Below are 21667 nucleotides of genomic sequence, written 5' to 3'. Positions count from 1 at the left end.
CACTTACCCATCTTCTAAACCATTCTTGAACGTTCCAGTGTACATCCTGCCATCCTGCCATTTTAGCACACCCCTGAAGTAGGAATAAATACTGGTTATGACGTGAACTACCCTGTAGACATTAGTAATGGATTGGGAATATGGAGGTGAATCCATGCTTCAGAGAAAGAAACATACAAGGGTATTATTTGCCATGTGTCACACAAGTTACACAAATAGTTATCAGAAGCATGTGAAGCATTGGTGCTATTGCTAGTTATCACTGTGTGAAGCACACTACATTTGCTCGCAATTCAAACGGTTCCCATGGCAATTGTTGTTAAGGCAATATTTCTTAACTGATGTTTCTTAGAATACTGCTAAATGTTGGTGGGCATATTTATATTTAAGCATAGTCTTTTGTAGCCTGGTTACCAGCTTGTATGTTCAAGCTGCAGCTACCTGTCGTGTGGATATATATTTTTACCAGAATAGCGTTGTCACATGAAGTGAAGTGCTTTTACTCACTTTCCATTGGGCTTTCCAGCTAGCCACCGTCCTTCATAGGTAGCCTCCTTGAGCCGACTGTCCTTGTAAAAGGTGTATTTGGCTGTCCTGGAGATTGGGGGCTCTGGTCTCTGAACACTCCCAGAGCCAGGCATCGGTAAATCTGGACAACCATTCAGATCCTGGTCCACTGCCTGGTTGATTGCTCTCAGCCACTTAGCCTAAAGATAATATAAATGTTGGAGCCAGAAGATGCTTTCTTAGAGAGCCGCTTTCTAAGGGGGTCATTTTGATCAACAAAAGACATGGGGGGGGGGGTTATTGAGAAGTCTAAAATAATATAAAAATAATAATAAAATACCAAAGTCATTTTTATTTGGAGTTTAATGTGAGTCTGCTCATTCAAACATACTAACACAGGTGACTCTAATCTTCTTGTGAAGAATACTACACAGCATCTCTCTTGCTTAACCATTTTATGTCTTTCGTGTCCCAACATGCAATACCATGAAATTTATAAAATGTTGTTTTGCTTAGCTGTTAAAAAATACTATGGGTCAAGATATGATTAACTGCTTACACTAGCAAGAAAGTAGGACAGTTGCAGGTACAGAATGAGTAGTTTCTTGCTAAATTTACTTTGTTAAATTTGTTTTATTCCTTTCAGAAAACGTATGTACAGGCTTCATAAGTGGACTCCGGAATAACAAGGGTTAACACCACATAGTTATAACAGCAAATCCCTTTGGGACTCCTTAGCTGTGGCCATGACGTTGGTATTCTTAGTCATCTTTGCCCATCTGTTAAAGCACTGGAAGTGCTGGAAGGCTACCTACCTTTTCCACGGGGGACGAAGCCAACAGAGAAAACTGTTCTTCTGGCGAGGTGATTTTCAGCCCATACCTGTTGAAATGAAAAAAATAAATAGAGTGAAATGTTGACATTTTATTCAACATCCTTTCCCTTCACTAGTGTCCTGGCATAAAAAGGGTTCATTATGTTACATATAGATACTGGATTTTGTTTAACATTGTCATAGTTTTGGGAAAATAACCTTTGTTGTGTATTTTTTCATATCTAGTTGCAAGGCAGTTAACCCATTTCCCATTTTAAATAAAACAGTTACAAGCTGTAAGTAAATGTTCCTTGATGCCAATGCCCTAGATTTGTGCTGGCACTTGGATATCCTCACAATGATGAACACATAACATGTCGTGTTCAGAATAAGATTGTAAAGCAACCTCAAACTGACAGGCTGAAATTATGGATTTGTTGTTCACAACTCAAATACACAGGTAATTATATTGCTGCTAATCCCACCATCACATGTAAAGCCTTGACATGTCTGAATATAATTAACATTTCACAGCTATGACTGTCAAAGCTGAGAAATAACTTTGAAAATCTAATTCTAAAAGACGTTTGACCTTCACTGTTTCATTGTTTTTTTTAGGTAAAAATATTTTCTCTTACATAATGACTGATGGATAAGAAAAAAAAATGATAATATCCAGATTTATGTCCACATTTATATTCTGTTTCTTAGCCGTATGCACCATTAGTCAATGACATCTTTGTGGCTGAAGTTGACAAACACTGAGAAACCGTTAGTGTCTGAGACTGAAATCTATAATCTGTATACTAACAAAGTAAACAACCCAAAATAAGACTTTTAACAATCTTCTGACAGTTCTGAAAAGATAAATTAAGAAGGTTCTTTGATAGAAATATGGATATTTATGGGATAAATATGGGTATATGGATGCCATTAAATGTATCCACAGTAGTTAACTGCTTATTCAGTTATGATAAAAAAAGAAAAGGACATTCTTTACGATCTGGGGGTACATGAAGGCCCCCTGTTTGTCTGTCAGTACATCACACTTACACTTCTACATAAATCAAGAAACTTGGTTTGGGCTTTAAGCGGATATAGGGGTGTATAGAAACATGGTGCTAATTGCATTTTTGTGTGCAAAATGTTTTTTTTAGTGCAGTCAAAATATGAATTTAGACAATTTCCATTAATGGTATTTTTCCAAGTGATGACATATTACACAGAAATATCTGATAATGTGATTGTTGTGGTTACTTTATATAATGGTAAAAACATGGTTCACTGGGCTTAAAATTGATCAAAGCAAAGTTCACAGGGAAGTTCAAAAGGAATTATGTAATTTACTCTAAAACAGTTGTGTGGCATCTGCTAAAGCACAAAGACACTACGACTTTAACTGCATATAAAACAGCTACTGATAGTTTTCCTTGCACATCTGCCATGTTCCCTTAAACTTCCCCTAACTTTTTCAGTATTATATATAGTGGCATACTTTCAATGGGCCACAAAGTAAAGTTTCTATGTCTAAACAAATTCCCCTACTCTAGACATCTGGCAACTGCTAAGGGACCTTGAGAATCATTAAAGCTGATGATAACTGTTCTACTGAAAGAGAACGTATAGCTGTACAGTTTCTCAATGCATCATCAGATGATGACATTGAATAATTTCAGTGTTTCAATCAGGATTTTACCCTTTAAACACCTTAGATAGGGGTGCCAAGGACTATAAGGGTATGGAGACTGAACCCACTCCCTCACCCCCTATGAGGATGTTCTATCCAGGACAGGCTTGTGGCACAGGGAGGATCACATTGCCACAGTCTGTACTTTCAGTCCCTGTTGTGTGAATAAACTGAAAGTTTATACAATTATTAAAAATAACTTTATACTCACACTCCACTGGTTTCTTCAGAGATGGGTTCAACCCAAAGAGTGGACAGAGGGAATATATGGTGGGTTGAAAACTGCAAGGGGGAAAAGGAAAAAGTATAATTGAATGAAATACACATCCTCAGACCACTTCCCTGCAGGCCACGCTGAATCAAGACACTCTTAATGAAATCACACCAGTGCCGATCTGTACTCTTCTCATTCATGCAATTACATTCAAACGTCTAGCCAGGAATAGGTCACTTATTAATTAAATAAAAAAAAAATACAAACAGTTCTAAAAACAAACTGTTGCCAATGAGGGTGATGTATTAAACAAACACTAGAAATATTATTTTGCAGTTCCAACTCAAATACACCAAGGTGCTGGGTGATTCCTCATAGCCCCAACAAGTTCACAGATCTGCCAGATTACATAGAAGGGTGTTTTCCAAAATGCAACTTTGGAAGTCTAACCCCTTCTATTGGCCATCTACCAAGCACAGTGATACAGGACCTCATTACACTCTTACCGAGTACAAAAAAAACACAAAACACTGGCATTAGAAAACGACGACCCGAGTACCCCACTTCAGTCCACACTGACACTATTAGTGCAGGAGGCTTCTTTGCTGGTTGAGTATCAGGATAAAGAAAATAACAGATTTAAAAAATGGTACAAAGAAAAGAAAGTTAGAAATGGAATGTATATGAGAAACACATCAGGAAGACGAGTATTAATAAAGGTTTAAAATAAAATTATGAAAATACATTCAGTGGTAAGTAAAATAGGAAAACACAAAAAAACAACAACAACGCAAACATGTTGTAGGGAAGACAGGTTACAAGATTAAAGCCGGAAAGTGAATTAATAGTTGTTCTACAAACTCACAGTAACTTTACGTTACAAACCATGCCGTCACACTAACAGGGTACGTAGGGCTTGGCCTGGTACAGGCCATTCTTAAAAGAAGGGTTTTGTTAGTGGTGCTCTTTAAGCTGTGGATGGCTGTGGCAGTCACTATGCTACAATGTCTTTCAATGTATAGCCACTGTTCCCTCAAGCTATCCTTCTTCACAGAGTTCCTATAGCAGCAGCAATCTGCCTCCAGCCCTTGTCTCATTGTGCTCTGAATGCCAAACAAATTAAATTAAATTTTTCTGTCCATTAAGAACTGCACTAAACAGCCTTCTGGTTATGGTCAATCTGATATTCCAGAGATAAAGGTATCTTATCAAAAGAAAATAATTAGAACCGCGATCTCACCCACAATAACATGTAATATATGCTTAAAAAAAACCTAAATACTTATACTGCCCAAGCAAGAAATAGTTTTTTTCCCCTCTAAGTGATATTAGAGCCATAACTTAGAGTTATTTAAGTCTGTTTTTATGATTAGAATACATCACGTAAGTGTTAGTTCTCACTGGTGTGTGCCAAGTTTATGGTTGTTCATATAAGAAAGCACACTTAAGTTATCATTAACACTTAGGTGTTGTTTCTGAATATGGCCGTTAGTAAAGTCTCTCTACAGTGACAGAGGTTTTCGGTAGCACTTTAGATTACATGGCATAAATAACCATGCAATTACATTGTAATAGCTGGATAATTACCAATGATTCCTGCTCTTACACAGTAAATGCTGTTTAAAATCATGGAAATGGCCTTCTGAACAACATTTTGTTGCCTAGTGTATTTCCATGTAACTACACACTTATTCGCCAGAAGTTACCATAAAAAAAAAAAAAAAACAAGAGGCATTGCTGGCCAGTTATTATCATGTTATTATATGGTTATGCATGACCTGTAAATTGTGTTTTTTTCATTATCGGGTAAATGTTGAATTATGAGCTGTGAGAAACTGTGGTGCCTGTGACAGTGCCAGGCCAAGCCCTGAAAAAGTACATCACACTGCACTACTGCTCAGATCTGTCCTGCAACTAGAGCATACTTACAAAATTCTTAAACAGACGCAAGCCCTGACAGGAAAAACAATAACATTTAAAAACAAGCCTACGTGACACAACTTATTATTCGGTTAGAGCTCAACAAACTATTTAAATAAAATGAACTGGTCTGCCTCCTAGGCTAACTTTACCAACTTTGCCTTTTAATAATTTAGAGGTTATCATGCAGTGAAATAAGGGATATTAGGGTTCTACACAGCCTTGAAAAAGCTCCACCCTTGTATCCAGACAGATCAATTTCACTGCATTTCTTTGAGGGGAGGTTCTCACTATGCACCAGGTTGTGAAGAATCTTGTAAATCAGAATCATTCAGGATCCTCTAGCATCTCCCCATCCTGTTGTCCATCCATTCAACATTCTGTACCTATTAAGCCACATTTCTCATGTATGTCTCATTCTTACCTGTGCGTGAACCAGAGCATCATTGAAAAGGATGAACCAGTTGACAGAGAATCTCCCTGCGCTCTGCAGTGTCAGTGCTTTGTTACTGCTCTCACAGATGAGGCGTCGAGAGGGCTTCCTCAAAGAATCCTTTACATGAAAATAAAGAAAAGTCTTTTACACCGTTCTCTACAACCTCCCTGTTGAGCCGCTAGAAAACATGAAATCTTCATGCACACTTCATGTTATCACCTAATTACAAATCATCTATAATTGAAACAAAAATAGAAAATGACCATTTTGTTAACAAGTTCTGGTCTTTTTATATTATCTTTGCCAGTTAATAGTTGATGCACAAAAAGACATGAAAACCAACATATGCATGTAGAGGAAAGTTGTTTAAACTGAATCATCCGAGAGACTTGATGATTTATAATTGAGTTTATCGTTATTCAAAACATGAGGATATATCTCTCTCACACACACACACACACGCACCGTCATTTTCCCAGGGAACCTCTTCCAGAAGTGGTATGTATACTCAGCCTCTTTCCTTTTCCTCTTCAGATGTATGGCAAGGGCTTCATACTTTGAACTGCCATCCTGAAGCTTCTGATAATCTGCAGTAGACTTGGGACAATAGGAAGCACTAAATTACTAGAGTTGTGTTTTTACATTCCCCCGTGGTACAGAGTCATTTGAATGTTAGTTCAAAGTGCTGTTTCTACATACAAGAGAACAAACAGCCACATGACCATAACATAGAACACTTATTAGGCCAGATGTCTAGGCACACAAGGTGTTTATATAACCTGTATCACAAACAGTTCTTTTACACTTTCAAGATGCTGAAAGTGTGTTAATGTGGGCTTTGTCACATGACTGCTGCCAAATGTTTAACTGACTTCATTGAGCTACGTACCAAAGGATTTGTGCCAACTGATAGTTGCCAATAAATCCTTCATGAAAAATAATGCATTTATGTGTGTCTACAGCTTTGTCTGTAGAACTGGTTCTAAGGGGGAACAATAATATGAGATTTGAAGATGTCCTCCATGAATAACACAAATGCCTTTTTCTATGTAGAATTGTCTGTCTGTAGACCTACTTAACCCCCAAGTGAGATTTCATGAACAAACACTGTGTACAGAAACTCTTCTCTTTGGGATTCACCAAATTACTGGGGCTGCGTATCTCCGCAAATGTGTGGCCTTTCACCCCCTCTCCTGCCTTTAGACAGGGACCATGCTGTTTCTACAGTGCGCTGGGTTTAAATCAGAGAGAGGTACAGGAACATGAGAAAGTAGATTAAACCAGAAACTGGGAAATAAACAGTGATTTGAAAAGATAAAGGTTCTTGGCAAAAGCATGATCTTTCATATTGTGATGTCTATGATTCCCTTTTCACAAGCAAGTAAAACCAGCTCAGCTCTTTCACAGCAATCAGAACCTTTGTGAAAGCAGATTTGACGTAGAACCCTAACCCTGCTGGAATAGTCATCTGACATGATGAAATGTTAAAACACTTTTTAAATCACTGTACTCCAGTCCTGGAGAATAACACATTTCAAACACTGTCACATTTCTAAACACTGTCAACAAGGGCAGACTATCTGACCATCGCTGAATTTCAGGGTTAACAATAAGTAACATGGATAGCTGTAATGCATGGGGGATGTTAAAAAAAATGTTGTAATGATGTACAAAACTGTTTTATCTGTCACCTTTTAAGATCTACATTTGGATCTGATTTTGGTCTCAAGTTCAGCTTGTGATACTATATATGCAATACACACTTTTGTAACTTACCACTTCAAAGCAGGTAGCCAGCTTGAGAAGCACCCTGCCATACTCATGCAGATGTCTTACTGGCAGGTCGAACAAGGTAAGCAGCAAGTCCGATAATGGCACACTTTCATCATTCGTTTCTGCCAGTCTCTGCAAGAGCTCCGGGCTTTTGCCAAAGAAATCACTGGGAGAAAACAAAGCATCAAACAGACACTGAAACTATTTCATTAATTATAATGGAGCATTTGGAGAACCCAACAAACCCACACAGCTTTGTTAGTGCACCTGCCCCTCAGATTTTAATAAGGCAATACAGCAGTTCAGACCTATGGCTTTATCTCACATGTCAAGTAAGACCTATTATGTGAAACCCACAGCCCATGGCTTTTTTACTTGCCGGCACATGATAATGCAAAGCCTCACCATTTCAGCATAAGAAGAGCTGAGTCTTAAGATTTCATTAGAAATTCCACTGCAGTTAAATGCTACCTTCCACCAGTAAATACAGAAACAGGATACAATAATTGGTCAACAAAAACATTTAAATTTGTGGAAATGAATACTGTGCAGATATAAAATACCAGCGGTATTTCTTTTTTGGTATATACAGTTGGAATGGTTGGTTAAAAGCTGTTTTGTTTTACTCACAGTGAGGGCTTAACCAGGGCCTGAAATCCCCCCATCACCAGGAAATCCCCCACAGTCTTCCAGTACCTAAAAAAGATGAAAAAACCATCATTGAAACAACTCACTAGCAGCTGCAGTCTCATAGAGCAAATCATAGCAGCACCCCAGATCACTTTTATATCACTGCTTAAACAATGGTTACTACATTTAAACAAAAATGTTAACTTGATACAGGAATTACATCTGTGTATCCATTTCAATAGTCCTTAAACACACTAAAGCAATGGAGAGTAGTACTTTAAGTTCTATGACAAGAAGGGCCTTTGCCGTGTTGATTCAGACTGATTACCAACTGCAGCACTGACACCAATGCATGATATTGGTAAGCAATTCTGAATACCTGCTTCTTACTACGCAATGCCATTTCTGTCACTGTGAACAGGCATTCTACGATAACTGATTCATCACGTTTTCTACAATAAGATAACCTACAGACAAAATAATTGAAGCCATCAGTTCCATCTACAAGAATGTCTTCAAGGAAAAGAAAAAACAGCATTATTGATCATTTAGAATCCTAGTATATACCAAAAAATAAATAAAATACATAAATAAATAAATAAATATAACCATCAGTCTTATGAAATCTACCACACATGGCATCGTGTTTAATTTGATGTGCATCCCATTCTTAGAGTGATTTTGCAGTGAAGTCGACAACACGGCTGTGCTACATGAAGACTAGTACTTCCTGGCATTCCACATTTCCAGAAGCACATAATATCATATAATACCATGTGTATTGAGGTAATGCTTATTCTTAATTTGGCTTTAAGTGGCTTAAACATGAAGTTTAATGCGTCACAGCCCGTCTTAAACTTTCAACATGTATTACGAATGCAGTGATGGCTTCAATTAGAACAAGTGACACCACCGCAGTCGTGACTAGTGAGGTGTTGTGCAGTTATGTAACCATGCTGTTGTTTGTAAGCTCTTCCCAGCTAAGGTTCCAATGTTGTGTACTTGCTCTTTGTAAATGTCCACAAATATCACAGAGTGCTCCAGCATCCCCAGGCCCTTCACCTCCTTGGTACTGTGGAGAAACAAGTTGAGAGAGGCTACATGCTGACCAGTCAGGTAACAGAGTTTGCTGAACCGGCTAGCCATGGTCTGCAGCAGCAGGCTAGAGGCAGTACCAAGAGCTGTGCACAGGTTCTCTGTTAAGGGAAAAACAATGGAGAGAAGATTATAACATGCTAGTACTGTATAGCTATGATATACAAACATACATCATAGTTACACTATATCAGTCATAAACTATAGTTAATCTAATCAATAATATAAACTCTTCAAAGCTGTTATCAATTACCTTGCTTAAAAGATATCTCTTTCAATATTCTAGTACAAATTCAAGTGCTTTTAATTAAATCATGTGTAATAAGATCACATTTCGGCCCCCCCTTCCTACAGGCCTGGGAAAGTATTGCTATTAGTATTTTTGTGTTTCATCTCAAAATTTAGGAGACCTGGTCTCAAGAGTTCAAAGACTAATCATTTATGACAAGAAGTCTGGATCTATTTCCTCTTTGTTTGTTTTTACAGGAAGCGAAGGCATTTATTATTTACATTTTCAGTCCAAGTTATTTATTTTCTTAAGCTCTTAATTATGCTGAAAGTACTGAAATACATTAATATCAATCATTAAAACAGAGGTATGATAAAATGTCAGGCTTGCGTAAACAGAAGAGACATCATAAAGTTCTTCTGAGATAGGGTCTAAATTACCGGTATGTGTTTTATCTGGGAGCTTACACCAGGAGACAGAGAAACATATGAGCTTAGTGTATCTAGATCAAAGCTCCTTCTGCTCCCAAAACAGCCAAAAATATGAAATCAGAGTACTGGCATTGTTGCAGAGGGAGCATGATCTAGCCAAGGAATCATATATCATCTGAATGTGGCCCAGTATCCCAGCCTGTACAAATGTTTATTGAAGCAGTGTGTACCGTACCGAGCCCCAGCAGTGGACGCAGAATCTGAGACTTGATGCTGCTCAGCCTGCAGTAGAATTTCCTCTCTGCCGATGCCAGCTCATGGAGGCTGGAGATGTAGCCCATGACGTTCTTGTCTGCGAGCACCAGGCAGCTCTGCCCCCCTGAAAACACACTGCTGACATAGTCCAGCTGTAACACAGGAAAATCAATGTCCTTTCTCTGTGGGGTTTGGGAGTACATGATTAAATTTAGATTAATGTTATTATTATTCTTTTATTCTACTTTGAACTGTTACTCTTTTATGTTAGATTTTTAAAAGGAAGGGAACTAATTCAAACTCTACCCCCATATACCATACTACATACTTTTCCCCCTTCCTTCTCAAGACAGAAAAGTGGATAATGAGCTAATTACGGTACTGTTTGACATATTTAGCACAAAACTTCTCTCACGTATCAGTATGCATATTTAAAAAAGGTATAAAAAGCAATTGTGGTTTGCTTGCCGAGACATCTTTGCTATACCAGATGGTAGATGGCAGAAAAATGCATTTCTCCTAGTGTAGTGTGTGAATGAAGACACATTCCAAAACGGCTTTATCTTGAGCGGTTTGATTTATACCACACTATGCATTCTCTTCCTGTGCAGCAGGTAGCAGGAGCCTACCTTCAGTCCTATGTGCAGCACAGAAAGAAAGTGAGCGTGAGGCTGGGAAAGCATCAGGTCAGGTTAATACGTAAGGGTGCTCACATTCATGCAGAAAGGCAGCAGTACAGGTTGCTGGGTGTACACCCCGTTTGTCTGTGGACTGCTTCCCTCCTGTGTAACCTGCTTGCCGCTGTAGTACAGTATGGGCTGGAAGCAATCTCCATCTGCTAATAAGAGGGTGTGCTCCTGTCCAGCAGCGATGTCCCACACACGTATACCCTCGGACATCTGGGGGGAAGGGAAAGAGAGCCATGTGAACCCGACGTCCACATTTAACATTACAAATTATAAATGGAGCTCTTTCTACTAAGCCAGACAAAGCCCCTTTCTCATGTCAAACTCAGATTGCAGGTGCAGCTACACTGACTTCACATACCATCTTGCAAAATAGAAATGTATTTCTATTTTGCAAGACGTGACAAACTATCCAATGCATAATACACTTTTCCTCAAAACTGACAGAACTGTAAAAACAAATACCTTGGCCAGTCGTGGCATTGTGCTGGGTAACTCCATGTGCCCAAGCTGTCCAGAGTTGTTGCTACCCCATGAAAACACCTGTCAGTACAATGAAAATACTTTATAATTTTCTAGGTTACATCAAAACAGTGTAGGAATAAACACACAGTACGCCACAATTGTCATTGAAAGAATCATTTATTTTGTATCTGAAATTCTCATGGACAGTCATTCCCCAGATACATACAAAATATATACAAATACACCAGAATAACAGCCAAGTGTAGATGAATGTATGATTGTTAACCCTAACTAGACAATGGATTGCAAATGTATCTTAATGAATAGACATCACTGCCACCTACCTGTGACTGGGCAGTCAGAGCCAGTGAATGATGTGCCCCTGATGCCACCTGAATCACCTCTTTGCTGCTCAAACTCTTGATACACAAAGGCTGCAACCTGCAATACAACACCACCACTGAGACCCACTCATTTGTGTTAAACAATGTCAAAGTCATTTGTACATAACAATACCTGTAACCGAGCTTTACAGAGAGAATAGTGCCGATAAAGTTGTGTTGAATATTAAAACAATGGGCTCTATCATAAAGCTTTAATTTGAAGAAAGTTTTTTTCAAAGTCTGTTTTTATGAATAAAATAAAGTTTGACATTCACTAAAATGTTCTTTACTGTGGTTAATATAACATTCTTTAAATACCTCATATTAGAGTGCAGTGCAGATGTCATAGTTTGCTGTCTCTATAGATTTACATTAAGTCATGGGTTAAAGTGAATGGTACCATTATTTTCTGCCCAAGGAGCTTTGATAACACTGAAAATAAAAAGACTGCTTCTCAGAAGGTTTATGAGATATAATAAACCTTTTAAAACACATTAGCCCAAGCGTAACTATAGTGGTCTTAAAACATACAGTTGACATGCATATATTTCAGCTCCTTGTATGAAAAGGTATAATAGCTATGGCTTTTAAATTTGTAATAAACAAACAAACAAAATATTATACATATATATATATATATATATATATATATATATATATATATATATATATATATATATATATATATATATATATAGACACACACAGACACACATATACATACATTATATACCTATCATGGTGTATATGCACTATGAAACTTCCAGCTGTCCTTACCTGGGGAGAATGTCCCCATGGCCCAGCTGCCCCTCCTTGCCTCTGCCCCAGCTCCACACCTCGGTCTGTAAGGAGGGGAGGTAGGCATCAGCCTCACTGCCAAACGGGGGGGTCAGAACCACAGTCCGCATTCGTTGTCGGCTTGCCTTCCGAAGAAGTCTTGGAGAAACTGGAAAATATGCATGAAGTTCAAGCAGTGACTTGTCATTAAAATCTTAGTGTTTGCACATGACTTTGTGTCTGCTTTGTTACAGCCATTTCTTAACTACCAAATCATATGACTTTTAGTTTTAAAAGGTAATATTTTTGGATCACCAGCTGTGTGTTATGTACCTCAATAGTGACCTAAATCATAACTTTTATTTTAAACTTCTTAGTAAACTATCTTTTAGCATATATTTTAAATGAGTTTCTGGTCAAGAGAAAGGTAGCTTACAGGACTATAAAAAATACTTCTGCTTATTCAAGGTCCCTCTCTCAATGACTCACACGGAAAAAAAAAAATCTCTTCATGCATTTACACTGCAGTTATCATTTTCTAATATTCACTGCTCCCAATATTCCCCCACTGAATACCCCCCTATTTACTGAACACAAATCCCCATGATTAAATTGTACCATGCTCTGAATATAAATAGGTGTATACGCATCTGTCTCTGACTGTTAAACAGCAAGCGTGACACTTGCTTGTCTAAAAACAACTCAGACTGCTGCTGTGTCAATATGTCAGAAGAAGATGGACTGCAGATATTGATTACTTACACTTCAATTAACTGCAGGGGGAGTAGGAATAGGGGAAGGAGAGAAGTATATCATATTCATTCCATATCAGAACAACAGGGTCCAAAGTAGCTTCTAATAACATGTTTATATAGTTTCCATTTATCTTGGGTGTTTTATGAACAACTATTTTAATTATAGAAACGTATTTTAAAACAGAACAATGAACGTCTTCCACTTTTTGCACTTTTTATTATCAGCTGGGGATGCATATCCCTGGCTCAGGGGTGACGGTGGGTTCATCAGTATGTGAGAGTTTTACATGTATCTAGAGAACTGCTATCCAATTGTGGTGAAACTTGGTTTGTACAGCATTTAGCATTAGTTATTCTGTGTCTCATCATAATCTAGGGATATTTGGAAATGTCTGTCCATCCATCCATCCATCTGTATGTATATCAAACTGTAGGTCAAGATGATCTACTTTTACATTATTATTTTTATTATTATTTTGTATTTCTTAGCAGACACCCTTATCTCTCTCTCTCTCTCTCTCTCTCTCTCTCTCTCTCTCTCTCTCTCTCTCTCTCTCTCTCTCTCAGGAATGTGCAGCAGAGTTTGGGGGTTGTAGAATGTATCTATTGTGGGCTGGGGTGGGGTTTGTGGGTTTATGTATTGTTACAATGTTAAACTCACTCACAGTAGGAAAAACAGTATGCTTTATTTTACTTTATTGTTACTCTGTATTAGGGCAAATTCATAAACTCTAGAAGTAGTGAATTTCTCTGCATAATTTTACCTGTTTGTTGATAATAAAACCTTTACTGTGATTTGAAACTGTTAGTTGTGTCTGGTCACATTTACTCTCATGTCTCAATAGATATTAAAAAAATATTAGGCCTTGTTTTCTTACACACTCATTACAAAAGACTCCGCTCTCTTTCTGAGAAACCGTGGAAAGCCCCAGAAAACTATGGGCATGAAAAGAAGCATAAACTCTTCTCTTGTCATCACACTCTCTGGTTGCAATAGCAATGTGCACCTTCCAGCATTTTCGTGTGAGCTAAACTAAGAATTGAAATGCCATTGTTTTTTCACTGTGTTTAGCAGGAGAGCACTGCATACTGGAGTGAACTTTACTAAGGAATCAGTATATGAAGATGTAATATCTACAAAAGGGGCCAGTTATATCAAACAAATGGGACCAATGTCTCCAAGAGAATAATACATGGATACAGACATAGTTATCTTGGCTTGATGTCATGGTACTAATTAAACATTTGATTAAAACCATGGCGTGTAACTTTTAGCCCAAAGTATTTACTGATCTATATCATTTTTCTACCTTAAGACATTTCTTGGTCATAGAGAGTTTTACCATCAAAATAGGATTTAACTGTTTTTAATTAAGTTTATTTTTAGTACAATTACATGATATATACGGTACTGGGCCAAATTCACAGAATTTCATTTTTTTTTTTTTTTTTTTTTTTTTTAAATGAAAACAAGTGCTAATGTTATAGAAGTAGCAAGAAACCACCAGATGTGTTTATTTGAAAAAAAAAAAAGACATCCAAGCCACCATGCAGTAAGTGTTTAAAGTTATTAGTCACACAGCCAGCCTATTACACTGTTATAACTGTAAGCAGAACAGGGAAAAAAATAAAATAAAAGGCGTGTCTATTACCTTGAGAAAGCAGGCCTGGCAGGGAGAGCCTGCGGATGACCCCCTCAGCCTCCTCCTCTCGGATGTCCCCGAGGCTGGAGCTCTTCTTGCCCTGCATGGACTCCTCCAGTCGGACCTGCCCCTCGCGGGTCTCCTTCAGCCCCTCTGCAGGGACTGGGCAAACCCCTGGGGGAGGGTAGTAATAGCTCATCACCTTCTTCAGGGACAGAGCCTCATAGGTGGAGACTACCTTCTCTCCCATGGTGGAGGCACACGAGACCACCAGGCTGTTCAGAGCGGAGGACACTGTAGTTGGTGGAGGCACAGGGTCATCATCTACCGGCTCATCCGGAGCCTGCCAAATAAAGTTAAAAACAAAAACATGTATTATTATTTTAATATAACAAGAAGGTAGTGGTAGCATTTGAAACTCAACAACAGTTATGATATTTCTTTTTCTTGAAATGATTTCCGTATGCCTTTTAATAATTATAAAGGCTATAAAGCATTCCAGGCATGCTTGAGTAAATGTGGCACACCAGAGCATAGTTTGAAGGATTGGTACCAATTAGCTAGTGTCAGGAATAGGTTTGCTAATTTAAAAAATATTTTTAAATATTTAAGTTTAAAAATCTCACAATCAACAAAATGACTTACAGTTCTAAAGAAACTTCTTTACAGCTTTTGAGGCTGCTTTAATAAGTAAATTAGTTTGGTAAATGCACAAGCAGGATAATTCTAGAGGTTGCACACGAAGCAGGACTATAAATTATTTGCTGAGGAAAAAAAATGTGTTAAGCAAAGTGCCTGAAAAAAAATCTCCCCTAGAAATGTGCACAGAAAACAGGCGACTAATTGACTCTGATTACACGGTACAGTTGTTACAGGACTTGCCTGATGCCTGAAATTTCTGTGGTAATGGGTCTTTCCTAATATATACAGAAGTTTGATCATCAGAAAGTCTGCTGTTGCCAGTGGTCTGATATTGGTAATGATTATAAATCATTTATAAGAAATCAAAATTCCAGTGCATCTTATCACACACACCGCAGCATACTTGTTATGTTTAATATGAATTCCTCAAATGGTCTTCATTTCTGTGATTTATAGTAAGTTAATAAGACACAGTTTGAGCAACCTGCTTTTGCAGTTCTCTCACCCTCTAACATCTCTATTAGAAAAAGATACATAGCAGTTCTTATTTTGAAATGTGGTCTCTTGAATCAATATCTAATAAACATAAGCACATATTGATACTGATATACATATATATATATATATATATATACAGTGCCTTGCAAAAGTATTCAGACCCCTGACCAATTCTCTCATATTACTGAATTACAAATGCTACATTGAAATTTCGTTCTGTTTGATATTTTATTTTAAAACACTGAAACTCAAAATCAATTATTGTAAGGTGACATTGGTTTTATGTTGGGAAATATTTTTAAGAAAAATAAAAAACTGAAATATCTTGCTTGCATAATTTTTAAGCTTTAAAAACAGGGTACTTTCTGCTCCCCTCATGTGGCCGATGAGAATGGAAGCCTCTCACCTGTGGACCCTGTGCATTTTTAGTTGTTTGCTCAGCCAGGGAATGGTCCGACAGTCTCTTGAGGTACTCTTTGACTACCTGCTCATCGGGGTAAGGTGAATTCTTCACCCGCTGGTTGGCCCCTGCCCCGTTGGCCTCGGGATCCGATTCTTTCAGATCCCACCTATCTGAGTGTTCACTCATCTCCTCAGGAGCAAGTTCAGTGGGGCCCGGGTCTTTCTCATCCCTGTGGACCACCGTAGGAGAGTCTTTACCGCTGGGCTCTGTAACAGTGCTGCCCAGTGAAGGTTCTGAGGGGGACCGTCTAAGTTTCTGCAAGGGAGATCCCTGTCTTTGCTCAGAGTCTGTCAGCTCCACGCCCAGCGGGCAGTAGTGGCTGTCCGAGATGACGACGTGATCCTCCTTGTCAGTCATGGTGATCAGCAGCTGATTACAGTGGTTGCATTTGTCTGGGGTGAGCTTGGCCTCCTGTGGGGGGAGCCGCTGGACGAGTGCCAGGCTGTGGAAGGCCCCACAGGCTATTTGAAGCACGCGTCGGCCTGCTAAATGTTCCACCTTCTGGGGCTTGGATACTGGGAAAACACTGGTGACGAGGCCTAGCTGGCAGCCACTTCCCCAAGCCCAGACCTCACTGTGAACAGACAGAGCTATTGTGTGCTGCTCCCCACACGCTAACTGTTTAATCCGGATCTGTTGAGGCGGGCTTGTCTCTGGGTCTGCAATGCTGATCGCAATGGGGTCTGGGACCAGGTTTTTACTTGCCACGCCGCACTGGCCAGAGGAGTTCTCACCCCACATATACGCTGTGCCATCTTCAGAGATCGCCCCGCTGTGGAAGCTCCCAGCAGCAACAGCAACAACCCGCTGTCCAATCAGAGCCTGCTCCAAGATGGGAACAGGAGCAGGATTGGCTGAACCCTGTCTCCACGGCAACTCTCCAAAGCTGTAAACTTCGCCACCTGTGAAAAAACACAAACAAAAAAAATGAAACCTAATTTACAGGTGTGAGTTTTTGTATAAAATAAACATCTCTAATTTAAAAACTCTTGAAATTTGGTTAGTGCTAAGCTCTTCTTTCCAAAATGTAAAAATAATGACTTATTGCCAAGCAGACTGCAGTCTGTTGGTAAGCTAACTTGTTCCAGTCTTACGCAAGACAAGACTGTGTTACAGTGTAGCAACTTTCAGATTGGTCCAGCATTAACTCCTGCATGGACAATTTCTTCTAGTTATCAGTATAAAGGAAAATACAGCACAAACTATAAAGTCGTTCATTCTCATGGAGAACATAATATTTTTAATAGAGACTTTATTTTTAATTTTCTGAGCCAAAAGGAATTTTCTTTGCCTTCAATTTCCACTTCTGACCTAAGGAAGAGATGTGTGGTCTTGAAAGCTAGTGTATGCAGTGTATATATTTGTATACATATTCTAGCAGTTCCTATTAAAAAGGTATCACCAAAGAAAGCTTGTTCATTCATCTTGCATGTGGACCAGCTCAGCTTCTCACACATTACTAAGCAGACGTAAAGCCACACTCCTTTTACAGAACACAGGGCCTTTTAGCACAGCTGTGATTCAGACACTGGACCAGTCAAACCGGAGGGACCTGTGAGCAGCGTCAATACAACTTCACACAATACAGAGCAGTGTAACTACCTACATTTGGAAAGCACCAAAATCTGCAATGAATGGCTAAAATAAGACAGCTATTTAATTAATCTTTTCAACAGGTTTAATAAATACCCTTAGGGCCCAATTTACAAAGCTTTTGCAAAACTGACGTCACTTTTGTTTCAAAACTTTGACGTTGAATGTGGCCATCTGGACAAATTTGAAGGTTCTGTTAAAACCAGACATCTGGTATCCTGAAGAAAAAGCATACCCTGCTGCCTCAACATATTATGCCTCGTGACTCTTAACATCAACTATATGCATTGACTTTGATACATGTCTGGGTCTTAGAAGCCAGGTGCACTGCTCACCAACTGACTCACTAAATGACTTTGGGCAAGTCTCTGTAACCCAAGTTGAGCTATTCTATTTAAAACTAGTCCAGTAGTTTCAATAAAGAAGGCCCAACTTGACTTACAGCAGCTTTTTATAGTTTTATGTTACAATTTCAGAGGAATAAAGATTTTACTTACTGTACATAAATAATCAAACTTCATTATTGACCTGCAGATCATGAAACTAGTACACACATGACAGGGATATTATGAAAGTACAAAAAATACAAACAAAATGATTCCAGTAAATCTTAAACGTATTACCAATACTGTGGATTTCTGTCACATGTTTCTCTGAAAAATGCACGCATTATAAGTCACACATGTAATAAGTGTGCCTCCTCACTTGAGGACTTGAAAGATCAAGCTAACTGGATTTTGCCTCCCTGCCATCAGTGGCTACAATTCATAACACCACAGATTCCTTACCTTCTGTAAGAAGAACTCCGTGTCGTGTACCCAGAGCAGCTTGTAGGACAGTCTTTGACCCGAGCCCGAGCACTCTTTGTGGTGTTACTGAACAGGAATAGCCCTTCCACGTATGGAGCAAGCCTCTCTCCCCAGGTCCATCTTCCTCCCCCGAGCTTAACAAACAAAACAATATCCTAAATATACAGACAAACATTAAACACTTGCAATATATAACATACACATTTGCGGAAATGGTGCTTCCATATCCATACTACACAATTACTGATTATTCATGGTGAAACATCTCCAAAGTGATGATTCTAAAGGTAACTTGTTCTATAGATAAGACTGGAGCAGATTACTAACCCTACAGTAACTTAACTAAAGGAATTAAATGGTTGTAAGCAGAGAAAAAGTAATTTATCCCTTCTGTGACTATTCAAATCCCTTGCATAATCCTTACAGTGAATCATATTATTATTATTATTTATTTCTTAGCAGACGCCCTTATCCAGGGCGACTTACAATTGTTACAAGATATTACATTATTTTTACATACAATTACCCATTTATACAGTTGGGTTTTACTGGAGCAATCTAGGTAAAGTACCTTGGTCAAGAGTCCAGAGCCCTAACCACTACTCCACACTGCTGCCCTACACCCTATTGAATCATACACCCTATTGACAGTGTTTCTAATTTGTAGTACCTCTATATACTGTATTCAGTATAAAGGGGCCAATGAAACTATATATAGTATAGAAAGGAGTATCAGTTTGGAATACAGTATGTCATGCATTCCACATACTGTAGGTTGTAAGAATTATGCTCTCAGCCTGGTGGGACTTGGGTCATCCTGTAGACAAAGCAAAGCTAAATTGGTGGGAGGGAAAGGCAACACGTCTCAAATGATTGGAGATGAGGCCTGGAAGCTACAAGATTCACATTAATCTCAGCCACTGAATTATTGTGTGAATTTATGGGAGGTCACTGAGACTTGACCCATAATGGGGCATAATAAAAACCATGCTGTCAAACGTACAGTACAAGGCACCTCCATTAACCTTGAATAAACAACACTGACATTTAATTGTTTCCTGTGCCACATGTAATCATTTCACAGGCCCTACTTCTGTAGATTATGCTGTGGCTGTAGTTTGAGAAGGTAATAACAGCTGCTGAGATGAAAAAAAAAAAGAAAAAAGCTACACATTATTTTGTAATGCTGTGTTAAAAGGCAGCAGAGCATACTTTATATTCTTTATGTTGAGTTACTTTATAAAAATAACACATTGGGGGAAAAATACAGAGGATGGATGCAAAGAGACGTGCAACACCCCCTCTTGTAACCTCAGTAATCAACCGGGTGCAAATATGTGGGCATCTAATACCGTTTTTACACTGGCTCTTTAGAGCAGTGTAGAGTGAGCACTGAAGCAAGACTTGCAACCTGTTTTGTTCACACTTCCCTTAATGTGTCTTTAAGTGCGACTAACCACTGGACTAACTAATCCAGCTCCTACCACAGTAATGTGACCCTGCACTAGTGTGTGTAAACAAACTAAGCCACATTAATAAATAATGCAACATACTTTTATGATTGTGAAAAGTTGCTGTCTGAGCCTGGATGCCAACCAACTAACTTATGGTGCGCTTTTTATCCTATAGCCTAAGTGTTATCAGTATCAGCAGTTAACATAACATGACACAACTGTTACATAATTTCTACTGGTCACACAGGAACAGATATAGATAATAAAACAGAATAGATAATGAAATAGGAACAGAGTAGATAATGAAATAGACCCCTACTGTAGTTCTTTTTTTAGGAGTCGGCTATGAATGCATTTAGCAGAAATAGTTGATCTATAAAGTACTAACCAATGCTTTAAAATCAATTTCCGTATATTAATATTGCTGATCTGAGGTAAGACAATGGGCTTTAAAACCTTGGTTAGCACTCCTTTACTGTCACTAGTGCAGTTTAAGTAGTCTCAATTAGTCCTTGTACTTCATCACTTACTTCTTCTCAAGTTGTTCCATTAATAGGCCCTCTCCATATTACCACCACAACGTGTCAGTTGACAGTCTGAACCCTATGAAACAAAAGAAAAACACTGAATGGGTGGTTCATTCAAAATGCATAGTGGTGGGCTGGCAATAGGCTCCTGCTGTGGTGACCAAAATAATGAAGCTCTGCTTACTGTTTATAACATTGGCAGCGTTTACATGCACGTCATGACAGTTTTCCTCACAACCTGTTTGCCGTACTTTTCAGGAAATGCGTTGCTATGCAGTTCTGATTCAGGAAAATAAAATCAGCCGTACCAATGCAGATTACTCAATTCATAGTCATTTACGGGAGGAGATATTTATTATTATTATTATTTGTCCAGGATGACTTACAATTGTTACACAATATCACATTATTTTTTACATACCCATTATACAGTTGTGTTTTTACTGGAGCAATCTAGGTAAAGTACCTTGCTCAAGGGTACAACAGCACTGTCTCCCAGCTGGGATTGAACCCACGACCCTCCGGTCAAGCAGCCAGAGCCCTAACCACTACTCCACACTGCTGCCCAGAAATGTCTGTGTTTGCTTACTAAGTCGGAAAAGAACAACTGAAATATCGTGAAGAAAGCATACGCTACTATGAAGATAAAAACATTTAACAAGAGAAATGAATTCATGTGTTGTCGCACACATTCTGAATTATGCAGCGCATTAGCTACTTGTTTGTCTGGTTACCTTTCCAACACACACACAATTATATAAAATATAATTTCTACAAGTTCTACTACTTAGAATTTATATGTGTGTGTGTGTGTGTGTGTTTGTGGAACATCTAAGTTACATTTCATTAACACTAGAACCGCCTCTACAATACATGTTTTTATTTTGAATATAACCTACAATATTCAATATATATACAGTGGTTTGCAGAAGTATTCACCCCCCTGCAAAGTTTTCACATTTTGCTGGCACCTGAGCATAC

At 38.5% G+C, this 21667-nt stretch overlaps 1 protein-coding gene across 7 annotated transcripts in view; it reads right to left on the bottom strand.

Moving 5' to 3' along the window:
* LOC117427163 (alsin-like) overlaps positions 1–21667 on the bottom strand; it is a 35367-nt gene that overhangs the window by 11030 nt on the left and 2670 nt on the right. For 4 of the 7 annotated variants that reach the window (XM_059033556.1, XM_059033555.1, XM_059033561.1 and 1 more), the window contains 18 exons: positions 20690–20762; positions 18685–18860; positions 16247–17205; positions 14710–15043; positions 12303–12471; positions 11487–11583; positions 11143–11220; positions 10705–10890; positions 9972–10143; positions 8988–9177; positions 7982–8047; positions 7355–7517; positions 6044–6175; positions 5567–5695; positions 3220–3290; positions 1323–1389; positions 508–707; positions 8–73 (listed from right to left, as the gene is read on the bottom strand). In XM_059033556.1, coding sequence (XP_058889539.1) covers positions 8–73; positions 508–707; positions 1323–1389; positions 3220–3290; positions 5567–5695; positions 6044–6175; positions 7355–7517; positions 7982–8047; positions 8988–9177; positions 9972–10143; positions 10705–10890; positions 11143–11220; positions 11487–11583; positions 12303–12471; positions 14710–15043; positions 16247–17205; positions 18685–18860; positions 20690–20709 — 3275 coding nt within the window. In that variant the 5' untranslated portion in view covers positions 20710–20762. The remainder of the gene's footprint in view (positions 1–7; positions 74–507; positions 708–1322; positions 1390–3219; positions 3291–5566; positions 5696–6043; positions 6176–7354; positions 7518–7981; positions 8048–8987; positions 9178–9971; positions 10144–10704; positions 10891–11142; positions 11221–11486; positions 11584–12302; positions 12472–14709; positions 15044–16246; positions 17206–18684; positions 18861–20689; positions 20763–21667) is intronic. The other 3 variants (XM_059033558.1, XM_034045569.3, XM_059033560.1) reach the window with 1 other exon arrangement.

Source organism: Acipenser ruthenus, chromosome 11 (genome assembly GCF_902713425.1).
Source record: "Acipenser ruthenus chromosome 11, fAciRut3.2 maternal haplotype, whole genome shotgun sequence".
NCBI classification, from domain to species: Eukaryota; Metazoa; Chordata; class Actinopteri; order Acipenseriformes; family Acipenseridae; genus Acipenser; species Acipenser ruthenus.
Note: the sequence above shows the minus strand (reverse complement) of the source record. Positions and strands in the feature narration are given on the sequence as shown.